Source organism: Rutidosis leptorrhynchoides, chromosome 6, assembly GCF_046630445.1.
Source record: "Rutidosis leptorrhynchoides isolate AG116_Rl617_1_P2 chromosome 6, CSIRO_AGI_Rlap_v1, whole genome shotgun sequence".
NCBI classification, from domain to species: Eukaryota; Viridiplantae; Streptophyta; class Magnoliopsida; order Asterales; family Asteraceae; genus Rutidosis; species Rutidosis leptorrhynchoides.
Genome location: NC_092338.1, coordinates 91,307,258 through 91,329,927, shown reverse-complemented (window position 1 = coordinate 91,329,927; position 22,670 = coordinate 91,307,258). Strand labels below are relative to the sequence as shown.

Genomic DNA, 22,670 nt, shown 5'->3' with positions numbered 1-22,670 from the left:
ATATACGCACACCAAGTGTTTGACGAAATGTCTTCAACAATAATGAATAAACGAAATGAAAAGTGTTGTTACCTAATCGTGGACATTTTGAAAGATTTTAGCAGTTCAATTGCTCTATCAAAAACTTTAATACCATGGAGTTGTCGAATTTACGTTTGAAAACGCGTTAGTGGGTTTCTTATTACTTGACGTGCGTGGTATGATTACAAATATTTTTAGTTTGAAGGGATTACGGAAGCGAGTAAGAGTCAAGCAAAAAAATTGATGAATAACTCGAAAATTGACAAATCGCACGTTTAGTTCGTGTTGGGTGTTTTAGTGCAGAGTGCGTGCAAACACAGGCTTACACGCCTTTTTAAGCTAGCAACACCCACATTGCGTGTTGCTTGTATTCTAGTGCGTGTTGCGTTAAAATTAGAATGCCTCAGATAAATGTGCGGTAACATGCACCATGCACGGACATGCACACACCGTGCGTTGTTCATGGACAGAGTGCATTTGACAGTTACAAAAAATTGAGATTATATTGTTATACACTTTGGGATTTATGGGCATTTTGACCAATTCCCCTTAACTAAACAGTAAGTGTAGAACACACAATAAGTTCCAACCCATTTGGATCCACATCCAATCACCCATAAAAATGGGTTCATAGTGCCACTTGCAGACTCGAAAACCCCTGGAAAGAGTATAGTACTACTAATTAACTCCGTTTCCTTATTCTTCTATGATGGAAAAACTCCAGTTATTGAATTACTAAAATAATAAAATGCCCAAAAGTTATGAATTCTATAAATTGACTATATTTAAGTCTTACAACAGCGTTGCAAATAAAATGATACACATTCTATAGCTATAATTTTATTTAATCCAATCCCAGAGTCAAAACCATAAATGAAGATGTTATCTTTTTCTAACTTTAGAGATTACAATAACTGAATACCATGATGATTCTACTATTACAAAAATCCAAATATTTAAACTTTCAAATTCTTTCCAAAATAATACATTTGCTCAAATGAATCACAGTAACATCTTCATCACTGGATCGAAAAGCTCTCCCTTGTTTTCTGCTATAATAATGGTCTTCTTCTACCTAAAGATCACGCATGCAGATCCTTATCTGAACTCCAAACAGGTGCTTTTTGAGGACTGCTTTCGTTTAGTGTGTTTGATAATGCTAAAAACGAACATATATTTCATAGCATTATTCCTCAAGAAAGACAAGCTTTTAGTTGAAATTGTTCTATTTACAAGTGATATTCGTTTAAATAATAAAAGGTGAAGACAAAAGACAGATTCGACGAATTGAAGACGCAAACGACCAAAAAGCTCAAAAGAACAAAAGACAATCAAAAAGGTTCCAATTATTGATAAGAAACGTCTCGAAATCACAAGAGTACAAGATTCAAAACGCAAAGTACAAGATATTAAATTGTACGCAAGGACGTTCGAAAATCCGGAACCGGGACTAGAGTCAACTCTTAACGCTCGACGCAACGGACTAAAAATTACAAGTTAACTATGTATATAAATATAATATAATATATAATTAATTATATTAATTATATATATATTATATATATATATTAAAAACTGTCGGCAGCCAGAAACTCCAAGGGAGTAAATTGAAAATACCTCTCCGCGACTCGCGGAGTTTGAAGGGCTTTTTGCCGCGAGTCGCGGAGCCCCAAAAATCAAATCTGGCTATAAAATCAACCCGAATTCTGATCAAAAAACATCATCATATTTTCATCTCTCTCAATATATACGAGTAATATATATTTATATTTATAATTTATATTTTAATTTTAATTATAATTCTAATAATAAGGGTATGTTAGCGAATGTTGTAAGGGTGTAAGTCGAAATTCTGTCCGTGTAACGCTACGCTATTTTTAATCATTGTAAGTTATGTTCAACCTTTTTATATTAATGTCTCGTAGCTAAGTTATTATTATGCTTATTTAAAACGAAGTAATCATGATGTTGGGCTAATTACTAAAATTGGGTAATTGGGCTTTGTACCATAATTGGGGTTTGGACAAAAGAACGACACTTGTGGAAACTAGACTATGGGCTATTAATGGGCTTTATATTTGTTTAACTAAATGAAAGTTTGTTAATGTTAATATAAAGATTTACAATTGGGCGTCCCTATAAATTACCATATACACTCGATCGGACACGATGGGCGGGGTATTTATATGTACGAATAATCGTTCATTTAACCGGACACGGGAATGGATTAATAGCCACTAGAATAATTAAAACAGGGGTGAAATTACATTCAAGGGTAATTGGTGTAATTGTTAACAAAGTAGTAAAACCTTGGTTTACACGCAGTCGATAACCTGGTGTATTCATTAAACAAAGTATTAAAACCTTGTTACAATTCGAATCCCCAATTAGTTGGAATATTTATCTTCGGGTATAATAATAATTTGACAAGGACACTTGCAATTTATATTTATGACTGATGGACTGTTATGGACAAAAACCAAACGGACATATTGAATAATCCAGGACAAAGGACAATTAACCCAAGGGCATAAAACTAAAATCAACACGTCAAACATCATGATTACGGAAGTTTAAATAAGCATAATTCTTTTATTTCATATTTAATTTCCTTTATTTTATATTTAATTACACTTCTAATTATCGCACTTTTATTTATTGTTATTTTATTTTATCGCATTTTTATTATTCGCAATTTCATTATCGTTATTTACTTTACGCTTTAATTTAAAGTCTTGTATTTATTTTATATTTTACATTAGGTTTTAACTGCGACTAAAGTTTTAAAATCGACAAACCGGTCATTAAACGGTAAAAACCCCCCCTTTATAATAATAATATTACTTATATATATATTTGTAATTTTAATAAAAGTAAACTAATATAGCGTTGAGCTTTGCTTAAAGATCTCCCTGTGGAACGAACCGGACTTACTAAAAACTACACTACTGTACGATTAGGTACACTGCCTATAAGTGTTGTAGCAAGGTTTAAGTATATCCATTCTATAAATAAATAAATATCTTGTGTAAAATTGTATCGTATTTAATAGTATTTCCTGCTAAAATTAATAACTATTTTATATACCCCCCTGCTTTGACATCAAGTATTTTTGGCGCCGCTGCCGGGGACTTACATCTTAAAAGCCGGAAGCGCAACGCTAATAAAAAAAAAAAAAAAAAGATTTTTATTTACTTTTATTAAAAGTCGTTTTTGTAAAAATTACGTTTTAATCATTCAAAAATATAAAAAGAAAAACAAAAATATAAGTATTTTTAGGATTTTGTTAAATATTTAAGTTTTATAAGTTTCTTTATCTTTATTTTAATTTATAAAAATATAAATTTTATTAAAAATCGTTTATTTAAATTAAAAACAGAAAACAAAATAAAAAAAAAAAAATAAATAAAGAAAAACGCGTAAAAGTACAATCTGTCAACTGAATTCTGAATCCCCGCGACTCGCGGGGTTTTCCTCTTTATTCACCGCAACTCGCGGAGGCCCTCTGACACACGGACAAAACCCTAATCACGGGTTTTAATTTATTATTATTATTATTAATTACTTAATTATTATTATTATTATTAATTTTAGTTTTATTTTTACTTTTTACTTTATATTTATGTATTTTGTTTAATTAGTTTTATTAAAATTGTAAAATTAGTAGTTTTAATTAAATAAATAATATAAAAATAATATTTTTATAAAAATTGTAATTTTTACAACTTTTTGTATATTTTTATATTTTGTACCTTTTTAATCGTTGTAGCGTAATATTTGTATTTTTTAGCTCATATTTAATTTTAAACTTAGTTTTTACTATAGTTATTTTTACTCCTAGATTTTTAGGCTTTGCCGTAGAATTCCTTAAGTGCTTTTTCTTTAGACTAAGATTTAGGTGCTTTAGAATTTTGCGACGCCTTTTTAAGTTTTAGTTTCTTTTTAAGTTATTTCCATTTGGGATTTAGTTTTTCCTGTAAGCTTTAATATTTTTAGACACCTTTTACTATGTATCAATTATCATTCCAATTAGTAATATCAATTTGCGATTATAATTTTAAGTTAGTTGTAGTAATAAGGTTAAATTAGTTAAGTATTTTTAAGTTTTGATAAGTTTCTTTTATTTTTCCGTCACCTTTTATTTTTCAACCATTTTTTTTTCTTTTTCGACCTTTTGCGACGAACTCTTTGTCTCTCTTATTTCTCGCCATTCTAGTTTTAGGACTTAGAATTTTTTTTTCTACTTCTTATCTAAATTTCTTAAAATTACGAAAATTTATTTTAAGTGGTTAAATTGATAGACATCAAAATTTTCTGGTTCGTAGTAATAGTTGGATTTGTACGTGGACCGGGTTATTGGAGCCAAACAGTCCTCAATTATATTGAGACCAAACGAATCCTGCCCCTCTGCTGCATCTTTTGGCTATTCGAAACGTGGGCAAAATCAGAAAAGTCTATTGGTTGGATAACTTATTATAATTTTTCTTTCCTTTTAAAAACTAATAGGATATTCTGTGAATGCACCGAGCAAGACGTTCACCACCTTTTGTACGTTCACCACCTGTAACTCGATCAAGACATCGTTTAACAAATATAACCGCCGTTGATTTTTCTTTAGAATCGTCATCCAGTCGACCAAGTACTTCAGTTCAAATTTCCGATAATCCAGTTTTTGAAACAAACCTCACAATTGAGAATCCAGAAAATATTCAGGAACGGTTCATAGATCCTGAACCATTAAACTTTCCTCCGGAACCACCAATCATTCAAACAGAGATTGTTGAGGAACGAACTATTAAATCTGAAGCATCTAGTGATACCGATTCAACAAATTCAATTATGGAGAATCTGGAACCTTTAAGTATGGAAGACCGAATGAGAGCTAAACGCACTGGCCAAGGTCACGCAATTACTCATCCAGACATTAATGCGCCAGATTATGAAATCAAAGGACAAATTCTACACATGGTGACTAATCAATGCCAATTTAGTGGTGCGCCGAAGGAAGATCCGAATGAACATCTACGTACCTTTAATAGGATCTGCACACTATTTAAAATACGAGAAGTGGAGGATGAACAGATATATCTCATGTTATTTCCCTGGACTTTAAAGGGAGAAGCCAAAGATTGGTTGGAATCGTTACCTGAAGGGGCGATTGATACATGGGACGTTTTAATTGATAAATTTCTTAAACAATTCTTTCCTGCATCTAAAGCCGTAAGACTTCAAGCAGAAATTGTTACGTTCACACAAAAGCCAAATGAAACTCTATATGAGGCGTGGACAAGATATGGAAAGTTATTAAGAGGATGTCCGCAACATGGTTTAGACACCTGTCAAATAGTACAAATATTCTACCGAGGATGCGACATCACTACAAGAAAAGACATAGATATAGCAGCTGGTGGTTCGATTATGAAGAAAACCGAAACTGATGCTTACAAAATTATTGATAACACTGCTTCCCACTCACATGAGTGGCACCAAGAAAAAGATATCATTAGATCATCTAAAGCAGCTAGAGCCGATTCTAGCCATGACTTAGATTCCATTTCGGCAAAGATAGATGCTTTCGAGAGACGAATGGAAAAGATGACTAAAGATATTCATGCTATACGAATTAGTTGTGAGCAGTGTGGAGGACCACATTTGACAAAAGATTGTCTCAGTATTGAATTAACAATGGAACAAAGAGAGAATATTTCATACATAAACCAAAGGCCTGGAAATAATTATCAGAATAATTATCAACCGCCAAGACCGATTTACAATCAAAACCAGAATTATAACCGAAATATTCCATACAACAACCAACAAGGTCCTAGCAATCAACAAGTATCCAATAATACTTATAATCAGCAAAGACCAAATTTTCAAAACAAACCACCACAACAAACCGATGATAAAAAGCCGAATTTAGAAGATATGATGACGAAGCTAGTTGAAACTCAAACGCAGTTTTTCACATCTCAAAAACAAACCAATGAACAAAATGCTCAAGCATTTAGAAATCAACAAGCTTCTATTCAAAATCTGGAACAAGAAGTAAGTAACCTAGCAAGGTTAATAGGTGAAAGAAAACCGGGAAGTCTACCAAGCGATACAAATGCTAACCCCCGGAATGAAACAGCTAAAGCTATTACCACAAGAAGTGGTACAACACTTAAACCACCTGAAATACCTGTAACTTCTGATGAAACTATTCCTACTACACAAGAACCACAACCTGATCAGGATAAGGAAAAAGAACCGGTAGTTGAAAAGGTTAATGAAGATAACACAGTTAAGGATAAACCTTATGTTAAACCATACCAACCACCACTTCCTTATCCAAGTAAAATGAAGAAAGAAAAACTAGAAGCCGAGCAATCCAAATTCTTGGATATGTTTAAACAGATAAATGTAAATCTTCCTTTCATTGATGTGATTTCAGGAATGCCAAGATATGCTAAATTCTTGAAAGATCTAATCACGAATAGAAAGAAAATGGAAGAACTCTCGGCTGTTACTATGAATGCTAATTGTTCAGCAGTGCTGTTGAATAAGATACCAGAAAAACTATCTGATCCAGGAAGTTTCACAATTCCATGTTTTCTGGGTAGTCTTAGTTCAATAGAAGCATTGGCAGACTTAGGTGCTAGTATAAATCTAATGCCGTATTCACTATACGCTAAACTAGACCTTGGAGAATTGAAACCAACCAGAATAAGCATACAACTAGCCGATAGATCAATAAAATATCCTAGAGGGATAATGGAGAACATGCTAGTTAAAGTTGGTAATTTAGTATTTCCAGTAGATTTTGTTGTTTTGGACATGGAAGAAGATTCTCAAGTTCCTCTCATATTAGGAAGACCATTCTTAAACACGGCTAAAGCAATGATAGACGTGTTCGGTAAGAAACTGACCCTAAGTATAGAGGATGAGAGTGTTACCTTTTCAGTGGATAGAGCAATGCAACAACCACAATCTGCAGATGATACATGTTATTATATTCAAACTATAGATGCACATGCAGAATTATTAGAAGAATTTCCAGAATTACAAGGAACAGGAGAATGTTCTTTAGGAGAAGGTAATGAACCAATTGATGAAGCTGAAATGTTAGCTACACTTATAGCTAATGGATATGAACCAACAACAGAAGAAATTCAAATGCTAAAAGAAGAAGACAGATATCGATATAAATCATCGATAGAAGAACCTCCGAAATTAGAGTTAAAGCCACTTCCAAACCATTTGGAATACGCTTATTTACATGGTGAATCTGAATTACCTGTAATAATATCGTCTTCTCTTACTGAAAATGAGAAATCACAACTCATTTCTGTGTTGAAAGCTCATAAACCAGCCATTGCATGGAAGATTCATGATATTAAAGGAATAAGTCCTTCGTATTGCACACATAAAATCCTTATGGAAGAAGGTCATAAAACGTATGTGCAACGCCAACGAAGACTAAATCCTAATATGCAAGATGTAGTTAAGAAAGAGATTATTAAACTGCTAGATGCAGGTTTGATATATCCAATTTCTGATAGTCCATGGGTAAGCCCAGTTCAATGCGTGCCTAAGAAGGGTGGCATGACTGTCATTACAAATGAGAAAAATGAGCTTATTCCTACTAGGACTGTAACAGGATGGCGTGTATGTATTGATTATAGAAAATTAAATGACGCCACCAGAAAAGATCACTTTCCCTTACCTTTCATAGATCAAATGTTGGAAAGATTAGCCGGAAATAGTTACTATTGTTTTCTAGATGGATTTTCCGGATATTTTCAAATTCCAATAGCACCCGAGGACCAAGAGAAAACAACATTCACGTGCCCTTATGGTACTTTTGCTTACAGAAGCATGCCATTTGGACTTTGCAACGCCCCTGCAACCTTTCAAAGGTGTATGATGGCGATTTTTCATGACATGATAGAAGAATGCATGGAAGTATTCATGGATGACTTTTCAGTCTTCGGTGATACATTTAAATCATGTCTAGTTAATCTGGAACGAATGCTAATTAGATGCGAAAAATCAAATCTAGTACTTAATTGGGAGAAATGCCATTTCATGGTTAAAGAAGGCATAGTTCTTGGACATAAAATTTCAAAAGAAGGAATTGAAGTGGATAGAGCTAAAGTAGATGTAATTGCTAAACTTCCACATCCCACCAATGTTAGAGGAGTTAGGAGTTTTCTAGGGCATGCCGGTTTTTAACGACGTTTCATAAAAGATTTTTCTAAAATTGCCACTCCTATGAATAAACTCCTAGAAAAGGATGCGCCATTCATCTTTTCAGATGAATGTATCAAATCTTTTAATATTCTTAAAGAAAAACTCACTAATGCACCGATCATGATAACACCAAATTGGAATCTACCATTTGAACTAATGTGCGATGCAAGTGATTTTGCAATGGGAGCCGTTTTAGGACAAAGGATTGAAAAACGATTTCAACCTATATATTATGCTAGTAAGACATTACAAGGAGCACAAACAAACTATACAACTACTGAAAAAGAACTCCTTGCTATTGTCTTTGCTTTTGACAAATTTCGATCATATCTCGTTCTAGCAAAAACGGTGGTCTATACCGACCATTCTGCTCTTAGATACCTATTTTCAAAACAAGATGCTAAACCAAGATTAATCCGTTGGATCTTACTCTTACAAGAGTTTGATATTGAAATCCGAGATAAAAGAGGAGCAGAAAATCTCGCCGCTGATCATCTTTCTCGTCTTGAAAATCCCGAATTAGAAGTTCTGAATGAATCGGCCATACAAGACAACTTTCTTGATGAATATCTATTGAAGATAGATTATAAAGAAATCCCATGGTTTGCAGACTATGCAAACTACTTAGTTTGTGGATTCCTTGAAAAAGGATTATCGTACCAAAGACGAAAGAAATTCTTCAGTGATATAAAACACTATTTCTGGGAAGATCCACATTTGTTTAAAAGTTGTCCCGATGGAATAATACGCCGATGTGTATTTGGAGATGAAGCTAGTAAAATATTAAACCATTGTCACACAGGACCAACAGGAGGGCATTATGGGCCTCAACTAACAGCAAGAAAAGTTTATGAAGCTGGATTCTATTGGCCTACAATTTACAAAGAAGCACACCTTCTTTGCAAATCCTGTGATGCATGTCAAAGGGCCGGAAAAATAAGTCAACGTGATGAAATGCCACAAAATGTCATCCAAGTATGTGAAGTATTTGACATTTGGGGTATTGACTTTATGGGTCCATTTCCAAAATCTCATAATAATCTATATATACTCGTAGCCATTGATTATGTATCTAAATGGGCGGAAGCACAAGCTCTCCCAACTAACGATGCACGAGTTGTAGTCAACTTTTTAAAACGTCTTTTTGCAAGGTTTGGAACACCGAAAGCTTTAATAAGTGATCGGGGTACTCATTTCTGTAATAATCAACTTGAGAAAGTTCTTAAAAGATATGGAGTAACTCATAAAATCTCCACCGCATATCATCCACAAACAAGTGGACAAGTTGAAAATACAAACCGAGCTTTAAAACGTATTCTAGAGAAAACCGTAGGATCAAATCCGAAGGAATGGTCCATTAAATTGGAGGATGCACTCTGGGCTTTTAGAACAGCCTACAAAACTCCAATTGGAACCACACCTTTTAGACTTGTTTATGGAAAAGCATGTCATCTTCCAGTAGAAATTGAACACAAAGCATTTTGGGCTTTGAAGACATGTAATCTTGATTTACATGAAGCCGGACGTCTACGATTAAGTCAACTAAACGAATTAGAAGAATTAAGACATGAAGCATACGATAATTCGTTAATCTATAAAGAAAGAACGAAGAAATGGCATGATAAAAGAATCAGAAGTTCAAAAGAATTTAAAGAAGGAGACAGAGTTCTTCTTTTTAATTCACGATTCAAGCTATTTCCTGGAAAATTGAAATCAAGATGGTCTGGACCATTCATAGTCAAAAGAGTTTTCCCATACGGAACGATAGAATTGATGAATTCAAATGGGATTGAATTTAAAGTTAATGGTCACAGAGTTAAACATTACATACATGGTCCGATGGAAGTCGACAACGAAGTTAATCACAATTTCGACACCACAGCTAACTAAGTGTGGGGAGAATCAAGTCTTTAAAGGATAATATGTATTTCTGTTAGAGTTAGATTGTCTGTTTTCGTGTAGTTCTCGAAAATGGAACACATATGGTCTTTCCCTAGCAGACCCTAAAGAACTAGTCTTCTCCCCCCATTCTGAATTTTTATTTTTTTTAGGTTTTTACGAAATGAAGACTGCCTGTGAATTAAACCATGGTCTAATGCTACACGCTTTGATCACTAAACGTAATAATGACATACTCCCGAGTGAATTAGTATCAGTAATCAGAGAAAGAATGGACGGAGTTAGAAAAGGATCCAGATGCGAAGATAATAAGTTACAATTTGGTAAAGGAAAATCAAAATCCGCAGCAAAAAGAAGAGCACGACACCTAGAAAAATGTCACAAATGCGGAAAATGGTCACATGGAGGTAAATGTTCAAATAATCAAACCTATTCAAATACCGAATTTGTTACTTTATGCAGAGACGGACCGTTCATATGTTTAGAAGAAAAGACAATGAATGCTCGAGGTTACGCCTATGCAGCCATGGAAGACCAATTAAACCGACTATCTTATGAATATAATAGATCATATAACTAAGAAATCTATTTCACAGGTATGTCTGTACAGTTTTTATTTTTATTTTTATTTTTAACCTTTTGATAATAAACGCTAATTTGTTCGCTAAAAAGTATTAAATTGGTATTAAATAAAATTAGGTTTGGCGACCGAAATTATTGATATCCTTCAAAAATTTATTACATCACTGCGAAATTTAACGTTTATTCTTAAGGTATAAATATCTTTAAACAATCAAACCAAAATATTTCAAAAATTCGTCATGAGTTAAATTAGGTCTTGGAACCGAAATTACTTTACCGAAAAGAGGGGCGCATATTTTTGATAATATTTGATTGATTAAAGTAGGATAAAAAGACAAAAAGATTTTTAAATTTATTTTTACCATGTTTTTAATCTTAATATTTAAATCTTAAATTAATATTGTAAACTTTGTAAAAACAATATTTTTAAAATTGTAAATATTTGAAAAATTAATATAAGTTTGGTATGAATTTATAAATTTTTAAATTAAGTTTGGTGTGAATTTTTAATTTTTAAAATATTAATTTTTAATTTTATGCATTTTAAATTTTGAGTTTGGTGTGAATTTTTAATTTTAATTTTGAATTTTATATTTAAGTTGTGTGAATTTAAAAACAAAAATTTACTTTATCTCATTAAGTTAAAAATATGATTTTTAAAATTCGTCGTAAGTTGAAGACTAGGTCTTTGAACCGAAATTGCTTTACCCGAGGGAGGGACGAGAACTTTTATTATCATTATTTTTAATCTTATTGATTTAAAGTATGCCAAAAACATTGAAAAAACCCAAAAATCTTAGCTTTTAAAACAATCGCTACAAAAAGACAAATTTTAAAATTTTGTCGAGGGACGGACTAGGACATCAATCCGAAACGACCTCGTCCTAAATAACAAGGGAAACAAAATTTTAAAATTAATTTCTTAATTGTTTTATAAGTTAAAGATTATAAAAAAAAAAAAAAAAAAAAAAAAAAAAAAAAAAATAACTCCGCGACTCGCGGAGTTTTCAGTGAAAACCTCCGCGACTCGCGGAGGGACCAAATTACAGAAAAAAAAATAAAACAGCTGCACACGATCAGTTCACTCCCACCAACACAAAAACACCCAAAATACTGCGAAAAAGACCCGAGAAAACCCACGAAAATCATCCCAAAAACTCAATTTTTCACCGTTAATCTTCAAATTTTTCACTACAATCATGTTGAGAAGGATGATATCTAGGAACTACTCAAGAAAACAGGTACAATTACACCCCAAATCACCTTTAAATCCGAATTTTAGTGTGTTCTTGAGCATATTTTCATAATTTGAATTTTGTTAATTTTTAGTGTAATTAGTGTTAAATTGTTAGTATATTATGCATGTATAACCTAGATTGATGCTTGTTAACATGATTTGAAGCCGAAAACTTCAAAATCTTTAGAATCTAGGGTTTGTGTTCTTGAACAATTTGGGGCTTTTTGATATAAACAGGTTATGGCCGATTTTTGTCATGAATTGTTGCTAAATTGAGTAGTGTAACATGTCTAGGTAGTTAAATGATCCAAACTTTGAGCCTAAACATGATTTTGAGAATTAAAGTGGACTTTTTCAAGTCCAAAATTCATGAACTTGATTTTTGAAAGATAATGCCATTTGAGACTTGTTTATTTGCTAGTAATGATTATTTTGACATGTTATTTAAGTGGAATGCTTATGAACTTGGCGAAAATTTTCGTATATGCTTATTTGAAAAAGTGTAGATTTGATAAAAATGTGAAAATAAGCTTAAGTTTGATATAAATTGATAATGTCATTGTAATTATTTTGATCGATGATTTTGCTGACACTAATGCATATTTGGATGCACAAAATTTGTGTTTGATGTGTTTTGCAGACTGAAAGGGGTGAATCTTCATCCCAAGCCCGTCACGCTCCTGCTGAGAACTTGGAACAACAGGAGGTAGATAACTACTACAGGCAGGATGTACCTCATCCAGTCATGACCTTTTCAGATATGCATTTGGAACAGTTGCACCCGAACCTACGATTTGACAGACTTTGGATAGATTATCCAAAATATCAACGGGGTTTGCATACTCTTCACTCAAAGGTTGTTGAGGTACCGAGGGTCATAGAATGGGGACCCTTGGAAGCTGTAGAATTGGCCGGGCCAATTAGGGAATTACTGGTACAGAGGTATGGTAATTCTTCTTTTAATGACTGGATATGTTTATTCACCATACGCAGACCTGTATATAAAGTATGGTGTGAAGAGTTGTTATGTAGTATAGAGTTGAATGATCGGGTAGCCAGTTTAACCGATCGTTCTTTTGTTAGATTTTTGTTAGGCGGTTCGATGCGCCACATGTCTTTACTGGACATGGCTCAGGCTTTACGTATATATACGCCTGAGGAATTAGCGTCTGCCGATTGTAGAGGATTGATACTAAATGGTAGGAAAATAGATGAGAATTTTGATACACACGGTGTGTGGAGTCAAATGACAAGCCACCACCGTTTCAAAGGGGGAAACTACTCTTATTTGGATATAGATAGAGCCGAATTAAGAGTAATACATAGGTTTTTAGCTAACTCGATTACACAAAGGGGTAAAAACAAAGAAAAGGTAAATGAACAAGATTTGTTTTACCATATGTGTATTCGAGACCCACACAGCGCTGTAAGTATACCATATTGTGTGGGTTATTATTTATCAGCTATGGTTCGAGGGATGCGTCCACATAGCATAATAGGAGGTGGTATTTTTATTACTTTGATTGGTGAATATCTCGGTGTGGATATAAGTCGGGGGGGATTATTAGTAGAAGAGCCGGAACCCCGCGACACTATAGGTTTAAATGTGTACCATGGTGCGAAAGTTTTGAAGCGGCGAAACAACGCCGCAGTACGATACAATGGTAGACATCCACAGGTAGAGAGAAACCAGGAACAAGGTAATGTAGGAGGGGGGCAAGAAATACATAGGTTTATAGCTTCTCAGGAATACGAAAATGCTAGACAGAGAGCATTTGAAGATTGGCAAGTTCATCAGAACCAGATCATAGCGCATTGCCAACATATAGGTAGAAACTATATTCCTACACCGAAACCCGTCTTCCCTCCTTGGTCGATAGAGATGCAGCCACCATATCCTACGTATGACCCTGCCGAGGCATTCTATAGCACTTATGGTTATGCGTGGAACCCCTATTGGTACCAATATCATCCTTAGTTTACTTATTTTTATTTTTATTTTGTAATTTGTAATTATTGATATGTTTAATATTTTTTGTTAATATTGTAATCATTTTTATATTTATCTAACTTTTATTCTTAGATTTTAATAATTTTTGAATGTGGGGTAATATACCAAACTTCAAAAATATGTATATATGTTTGCAGTTTATCTTATGTAAACAACAGGGTAAAACAACGCATTTTCAAAGACTGGCATTAAGTTCAGCAAAAGCAAGTAATTTTGACGACAATGATGCAAAATGTATGTGAAATAACAACAAGACGGAATGAACAAATGACGTGCACCATTTATCATTCAGCAAACAAACGCCAATATATTTGGAAACTTTGGTAAAAATTTAATCATTTTCACACAAATCACCCTCAATAATTTAAATTGTTACTGATTTCTTGCAAATGAGGGCATTGCAAGATCTTAAGTGTGGGAAGGGGTTAAATTCTTTCGGATTTTAAAAATTTTTGTATTAAACACTTGGTTACCATTAAAAATACTAGTAAAGCAGTAGTTGTATTAGAATCTAGTGCTCTCTGATAAAAAAGAACAGCCCTAGTCTTATATACTGACTACCCAATTCTAGTAAAATTTTCAATTAAATGAATTAAAATCATGTTTATACATATTTATGAACGATAAAACTAGGTTTTAACACCGAAATTATTGTTACCTCGGAAAGGAGATAAATTGAGAAACAAACTAAAATGTTAAAATTCATTTAAAATGGAATAGAGGACGATAAAAAGAAATAAAAAGCCAAGTGTGGGAAAATTTACCAAGTTATTTTAAACATATGCCACATATATTTGTAACAAATAACTGAAAATACTTTTGCTTTGAACTAAACTAAACTGTTTTACCCAATGAAAGAAAAGAAAAGATGGATCTACACGATGAATCAATTCCATCATTAAAAGGAAGTAAAGTCTTCCGAAAAAGACACGCGTTTCTTGATTTAGGTCATGAAGTTGTCGTCCAGACCAGCTGTAGGTTGACGAAAAATCTAGAAAAGTCATCACTAAAATCAGCAGGAAATCCACGGACCTCAGCATTAAACAGGGTCGCCAAGTGGTCAGATTTATCCTAACCATGAGAAGGATTTATCTCGTACAATGGGGAGGCACCGTGCAAATTAGCTGGATAAGACTAATGAATCAGATCCCCAGAAAGGATAATCTCCTTAAAGATTAAAAATCAGCTTTTAAGACTGATATTACTCAATCCTAGAGATTGACCTTAAAGATTGAGAATTACAAACTCATGGAATTCGATGATATCTAAACTCGAGCTTGAACGAGAAAATATTTTGATCAAAATTATAAACCGATTTGTTTTCTGAAAAACCCATTTTCAATGCGTTCATTACCATTGAACGTAAAATCCTAGGAATTCACCTGGAATTCATTAGGTCACCTGAACTAAATCGGGTGTCAACCGTAAGAACGGTGGTTGCATAGTGGTCAAAGACAGGACTTTGTGCCAAACCGACAAATTATAAGGGTGAGCTTTACTATTGCTCCTACCAAGGATAGTAATTGCGTCCGACACGTTATAGACCATAATCAAAAGCATGTCACGGGACATTGCCTTAACAGTTGCTTGTTCAACGCTTTCCTTTACAACCGGACGGTAGTTTGCCGAAAGGTAATATACGGAACAAGTAAACTGGACGTGTTGCTTTCCAAATACAAGGTTAGCAAGTGGGTGACACAAAACCGCAAGTTTTGAGCTAAAATTTTCAAATCTGAAACCCACCAAACCCACAAAAATATTTTGCAAACACCGGTAAAGGGTTATTCCGGAAAACTTATCTAGGGTAAAAACTAGATTTAATTTTCAAAAGATCAAATGTTTTCATAAAGATCCAATTTCCTTAATGGATCTAAATTTTTATAGTCATGTGGGACTGTAAACCATATCGTTACTACCATTGTTTATACCGCCGTATAGAAATCACTGATGTACAAAGTGTGAAGAATAAAAAAGTGATTCTAGTATTTCAAGACGATATTGCTTGAGGACAAGCAACGCTCAAGTGTGGGAATATTTGATAATGCTAAAAACGAACATATATTTCATAGCATTATTCCTCAAGAAAGACAAGCTTTTAGTTGAAATTGTTCTATTTACAAGTGATATTCGTTTAAATAATAAAAGGTGAAGACAAAAGACAGATTCGACGAATTGAAGACGCAAACGACCAAAAAGCTCAAAAGAACAAAAGACAATCAAAAAGGTTCCAATTATTGATAAGAAACGTCTCGAAATCACAAGAGTACAAGATTCAAAACGCAAAGTACAAGATATTAAATTGTACGCAAGGACGTTCGAAAATCCGGAACCGGGACTAGAGTCAACTCTTAACGCTCGACGCAACGGACTAAAAATTACAAGTTAACTATGTATATAAATATAATATAATATATAATTAATTATATTAATTATATATATATTATATATATATATTAAAAACTGTCGGCAGCCAGAAACTCCAAGGGAGTAAATTGAAAATACCTCTCCGCGACTCGCGGAGTTTGAAGGGCTTTTTGCCGCGAGTCGCGGAGCCCCAAAAATCAAATCTGGCTATAAAATCAACCCGAATTCTGATCAAAAAACATCATCATATTTTCATCTCTCTCAATATATACGAGTAATATATATTTATATTTATAATTTATATTTTAATTTTAATTATAATTCTAATAATAAGGGTATGTTAGCGAATGTTGTAAGGGTGTAAGTCGAAATTCTGTCCGTGTAACGCTACGCTATTTTTAATCATTGTAAGTTATGTTCAACCTTTTTATATTAATGTCTCGTAGCTAAGTTATTATTATGCTTATTTAAAACGAAGTAATCATGATGTTGGGCTAATTACTAAAATTGGGTAATTGGGCTTTGTACCATAATTGGGGTTTGGACAAAAGAACGACACTTGTGGAAACTAGACTATGGGCTATTAATGGGCTTTATATTTGTTTAACTAAATGAAAGTTTGTTAATGTTAATATAAAGATTTACAATTGGGCGTCCCTATAAATTACCATATACACTCGATCGGACACGATGGGCGGGGTATTTATATGTACGAATAATCGTTCATTTAACCGGACACGGGAATGGATTAATAGCCACTAGAATAATTAAAACAGGGGTGAAATTACATTCAAGGGTAATTGGTGTAATTGTTAACAAAGTAGTAAAACCTTGGTTTACACGCAGTCGATAACCTGGTGTATTCATTAAACAAAGTATTAAAACCTTGTTACAATTCGAATCCCCAATTAGTTGGAATATTTATCTTCGGGTATAATAATAATTTGACAAGGACACTTGCAATTTATATTTATGACTGATGGACTGTTATGGACAAAAACCAAACGGACATATTGAATAATCCAGGACAAAGGACAATTAACCCAAGGGCATAAAACTAAAATCAACACGTCAAACATCATGATTACGGAAGTTTAAATAAGCATAATTCTTTTATTTCATATTTAATTTCCTTTATTTTATATTTAATTACACTTCTAATTATCGCACTTTTATTTATTGTTATTTTATTTTATCGCATTTTTATTATTCGCAATTTCATTATCGTTATTTACTTTACGCTTTAATTTAAAGTCTTGTATTTATTTTATATTTTACATTAGGTTTTAACTGCGACTAAAGTTTTAAAATCGACAAACCGGTCATTAAACGGTAAAAACCCCCCCTTTATAATAATAATATTACTTATATATATATTTGTAATTTTAATAAAAGTAAACTAATATAGCGTTGAGCTTTGCTTAAAGATCTCCCTGTGGAACGAACCGGACTTACTAAAAACTACACTACTGTACGATTAGGTACACTGCCTATAAGTGTTGTAGCAAGGTTTAAGTATATCCATTCTATAAATAAATAAATATCTTGTGTAAAATTGTATCGTATTTAATAGTATTTCCTGCTAAAATTAATAACTATTTTATATACCCCCCTGCTTTGACATCAGTGTTCCCTCCATTTTCAACGCTAATCAGAGGATCAGTCTCGCTCTCATTAGCCTTAAAATTTACAAACACCAAAAAGAATGAGATAATTTAGACTATCAGGGCTTTCAATATTAATCCAATTTTTCATGCATAGGATATAATCATATAAATCACATCTAGTTAATAACTGCACTGTTACAAAAAAAACAGAAAGTTTACTTTTCTGGTCCATTAATACTTTAATAATCATTTGTAACTCTGACTTGGATCAAGTCCAACTTTAATCCTAATTTAAGGTGCATTTAAGATATTTTATCTGTATTTTCCAAGTTTTGTGCATATATTGTATTTAGTATTTATGGCCTAAACGCATATGAAACACGTGCATATAATATAACTAGTCAAGAAATAAATAAACAAAAGTATACCTGAGACACTTGTGTTGACGTTTCGGTGGCCTTTGGCTGGGCATCACGAGTACAGAAATAAGAATAGAGTACCATGCCAACAACAGCAACAAGGATTCCAAGAATGTTTCGCCAGCTAAACGGGTCATGCAGTAAAACATACCCAAAAGCCAGAACTAGGCATGTTTTTAGATGACCCAAAACTTGATAAGTCACTGGAGATGTTTTCCCGATTACCAAGAAAGTACTAAAGTTCACAGACACCGATATGAGGCACGAAAGTACAATGAAAGCCTGCAACAAACAACAACTAAAATTTGATTTACCTAAATAAGGAATAGTAAAAAACTCAGAATGAAAAAGGGTAGTTAGTCCTCACCAGCACTTGAGGTGTATATTTGAAAGCAAAAACATTCTTATTTGTCAAAAGGCCATCTAAAAATGGGCCTACGATAAACAATGTAAGAGCCTGATACGGGCACGATTGATACAGGAGTTGAGTTGAAGAAACCTTGAATTTCTTCTGGATTGTATTTGTCATCTGAGATAATATAGTTAGGATTGAACATATATGCATGCAATTCATTAGTACTAACTGTTTATATAGATGAACACTAGAGGTCGCCATTTACACACATCCATTTATAAATGGGTCAATCTGGGTCAAGTTTCTTCTTTAACAGACAAACGTATATAGATAAGGATACGATTTGTGCAACACAAGTTGTGATAACTGCCAACAGCGATAAAACACTACCCATGACATTGAGTTGCAGATCAGTTACAGTTGCAATACCAACTCCTAGGAGAAGGATACTAAGTGAGAAACGAATCTTCTTACTGCAGATACAATTCAAAGAAATATTAATTATGGCACATGTTAATTGCGAAAGTCCATGGGTCTACCAACATTATGATAAAAAATCGCCACAGTTTAACAATCAACCGAATTATGAAAGAGATGTATATTATGTTTCAAGAACTGAACCATTTAACAAATAAGTAAGATCAATCAGACATGAATTTTTTTCAACAAAAAGTAAAATTTTCTTACTTATAATTAAAGGGTAATTACATAAAAACACAACCTGAACTGTTTGCTGAAGAAGAGAGTTTCCAAAAGTACAGTGCATGGAATTATTGCTAATTTTGTCATCTGCAGTAAAACCATTAAAGAACGTTAAAATACAATACAAAGAAACATTGAAACGGATGAGCGCAAAAGAATATTTTATACAAGTTTGGAAATTTATATCAACCTGAAAGATATATTCTTTAATTGTCATCATTACCTGGTAAAATCCAACAGAATTGAAACCCAGACTAAGGTTTAAAAGGCCAATGGAAGTCCCGTTTAATATTCCGAAGCCCATGACAACTCGAGGATCGAAAGGCTTGTGCTCAAAGAATTTCATCCATAACGCGACGTGTAACGAACAAAACGTGACTAAAAGATGCCAGCTTGTTAAAGTTGTGGCTGATAAACCAAGCAATTAAATCAATATCAGCAAAAATTAGACTTGTATGCAATGCATTTAACTTCTTACATCGCACATTATTTAGAGAAAATAAAACTGTGTGCTTGTCATGTAGCATAATTAAGCCTGTCCAGATTTGTAATAAATTCAGGTGAAATGTTGCCTCAAACGACAAGTAATGTCAAAAAAAATTTAGCAAAAGGCCAAACAGAAGTTTGAGCATTTATTTATGGTGCGAATTAGAAATATATACCAAATGTTAGTCCACAATGACTACTTCAAGGGCCTTCTACCTTATTACTAAAACTAGCAACATATGCAACTATAAAAATAGAACGGTATGACGTAAACCAACTAACCAAAGAGAAAAAAGGTGAATAATATTTCATATCAATTATACGTTTATATGGAATATACGGAATTATCTACCTTGGAGGATAAAACTGAGTTATCGATTATGACTTGATTTCATGCTTAAAGATGAATCACCATCCTCCTACTTTTAGTTGGTGACTAAAATCTAGGATATACATATAACTATATAAGACAGAACTTTATAAGCACACCGAAAGATTGATCACTTTCACGCCGTTATTAGTTATATATATACCTAATATGATATTCTACTTTCTCAATCACAAAGTCATAGGTATAAAAACACCGATTAAATTAACTAAGCTGTCTGCTAAGAAGAGTAAACACAATGAAAAAATGTTAATCAACCAAATAATAATACAAATTTTCAATGTGAAAAAGGCCTTACCAAAAGTAAAACCAAGGTTGCTAATGAGGGCCTTGTTGCATATCACAATCGAAACCGAAGAAATCACAGATAAACCTAATGCCCCAATTGTACCCAACTGAAACCTCTGCTGCTGTCCCTCACTCATCTTCTTCTTCTTCTTCTTAAATTCTTAGATCTTTATTCTTTCACAGCCTGTACAAAAATTAACAAGCTTTTTTAAAAACACAAATTCAGTATCAAGTTCAAAGCTTTTTACTAAATCTATGTATAAATCCGAACGAAAAAGCATAATACATCATAATTTAACCTACAATGCATTTAACTAAAATTAAAAACAGAATGTAACAGTAAATCAAGTAAAATCGAAAATAAGTAAATAAAAACAAAACCCTAGATCTGCAATATTTGAGAATACAAAAGGTAAATGGCTACCTGAAAGCTGGTATTGACTGTATGAAGATCAAAAAAGAGTATATGTTATATAGGGGGGTGTGTGTGTGTGTGTGTGTGTGTGTGTGTATAGTATATATAGTATATTAGTTACTCCGTAGTATATAAGTATGAAATTAAAAATTAAAAATAAATATTAGTAGGTGGGATTTGTTAAAAGAAAGGTGTTTTGTAAAAGATGAAAAAGAATACCAAAAAGTAAACGGTAGCAACAATTGATTTGATTTGAGGTGTTTTATAATAAGGGATGGAATATTCCGGCAGCTTTTACGCCGGCGGATCATGTGATAGCTTCATCGTAGGTGGATCGGATGTCGGTGTTGACTCCTTTGTTTTCAATTCAAAACCACAATATAACATTTACTTTATTTATTTATTTTATTTTATGTATCTGGTGATTCTCACACACTATTTTGCACAAAATTTACATTTATATCCCTAAATTTGTTTAGGGAATTGAAACTCTATAATTATAAAGTAAGGGTATAATAGTATGTTTATGTGTATGGATCAATTTTTGGTGTGTGAGAATCATCTGTTAAAAAATTATTATTTATTTATGATTACTTTTTTAATTTTACTAACTTAATTATCAATGTAAAAATTTGAAAGAACTTACATACAGAACCGGGGCGACATGTGAAAATACACCAGTTTCTTGTGCAAAAGAACTATTTCTTGTGTCGCTGCTTGAGCGGCGGGAATGAACATCTCAAAGTATGATTCAAAGTGCTTAAATATTTTATACATTCAAATAAGTGTCACTAAAAATCAATATTAATTGTATGTACAATGCATTAATGCATTTTAACAAAAACTCTAAGAGCGAGTATCACAAATTCAGCGTCAGCCCCTGAAATCTACATGGTGGTTCGCCCCTCCCATGTGCGAGTTTCCTTGTGCGCTTTTATCCTCCATCACAACATAATTACTATGCGGGTTGAGTGTTTAACAAAATGGCTCAACTAAATTTTGACTAGGTATATAGGGCATTTCTTTTGGATTTACTAACTCGCAAATTGTAGTGGTGGTTTGCGAGAGCATTTTTGCAACTTTTTTCCACGTACACATTATTATATTTCGTTTGGAAAAAGTATATTTTGAAATCATAATTATGAATTTAAAATTTTTGACGAGAATAAAAACTTAATAAAGCTATTATAACTATTAATCCATATTAATCATGGTGAGAAGTACATTATTCACAATTAGGGATGAACCTTAAAATATTTCAACCCGGACGTGTAATCTTTGTCGAAGATTGAACACAATTTGTTAAATTTACTATCAAACATAGATTATCACAATAAATATGTAATCTATATGCTTATTAAGTTAGATATACATGTTTATTGTGAGTGAGTGAATTAAATATATGGTTGTGTGACGATCCGTCCAAATCCATTTGGATGAATACATCATTCATCGATTTCACAGTGAGGTACTGACCTCTACATGATACGTTTTGTAAACATTGCATTCTTTTGAAAAGGCACACCATAATTGAATATCAAATTCCAAGGTTTTTGACGTTTGATGATTTCTAAATATAGACAATCACCGTAAATAATATTTTACAATACTACATCCGTTGATAATACAGTCAAAATAAGATACATGGTGATGTTTTTGTG

General features: G+C 32.9%; 1 protein-coding gene across 1 annotated transcript; it reads right to left on the bottom strand.

Moving 5' to 3' along the window:
- Nucleotides 1-836: 836 nt before the first annotated feature.
- Nucleotides 837-21,365, bottom strand: LOC139852203 (UDP-xylose transporter 2-like). The gene is made up of 9 exons (XM_071841446.1): nucleotides 21,229-21,365; nucleotides 20,605-20,778; nucleotides 19,656-19,840; nucleotides 19,452-19,519; nucleotides 19,071-19,203; nucleotides 18,743-18,904; nucleotides 18,385-18,657; nucleotides 17,981-18,028; nucleotides 837-1,172 (listed from the first exon to the last, which is right to left on the bottom strand). Exons 2-9 carry the CDS (start codon nucleotides 20,729-20,731, stop codon nucleotides 1,104-1,106), a joined length of 1,065 nt encoding a protein of 354 aa, XP_071697547.1. The 5' UTR covers nucleotides 20,732-20,778; nucleotides 21,229-21,365; the 3' UTR covers nucleotides 837-1,103.
- Between the last annotated feature and the right edge of the window lie 1,305 nt (nucleotides 21,366-22,670).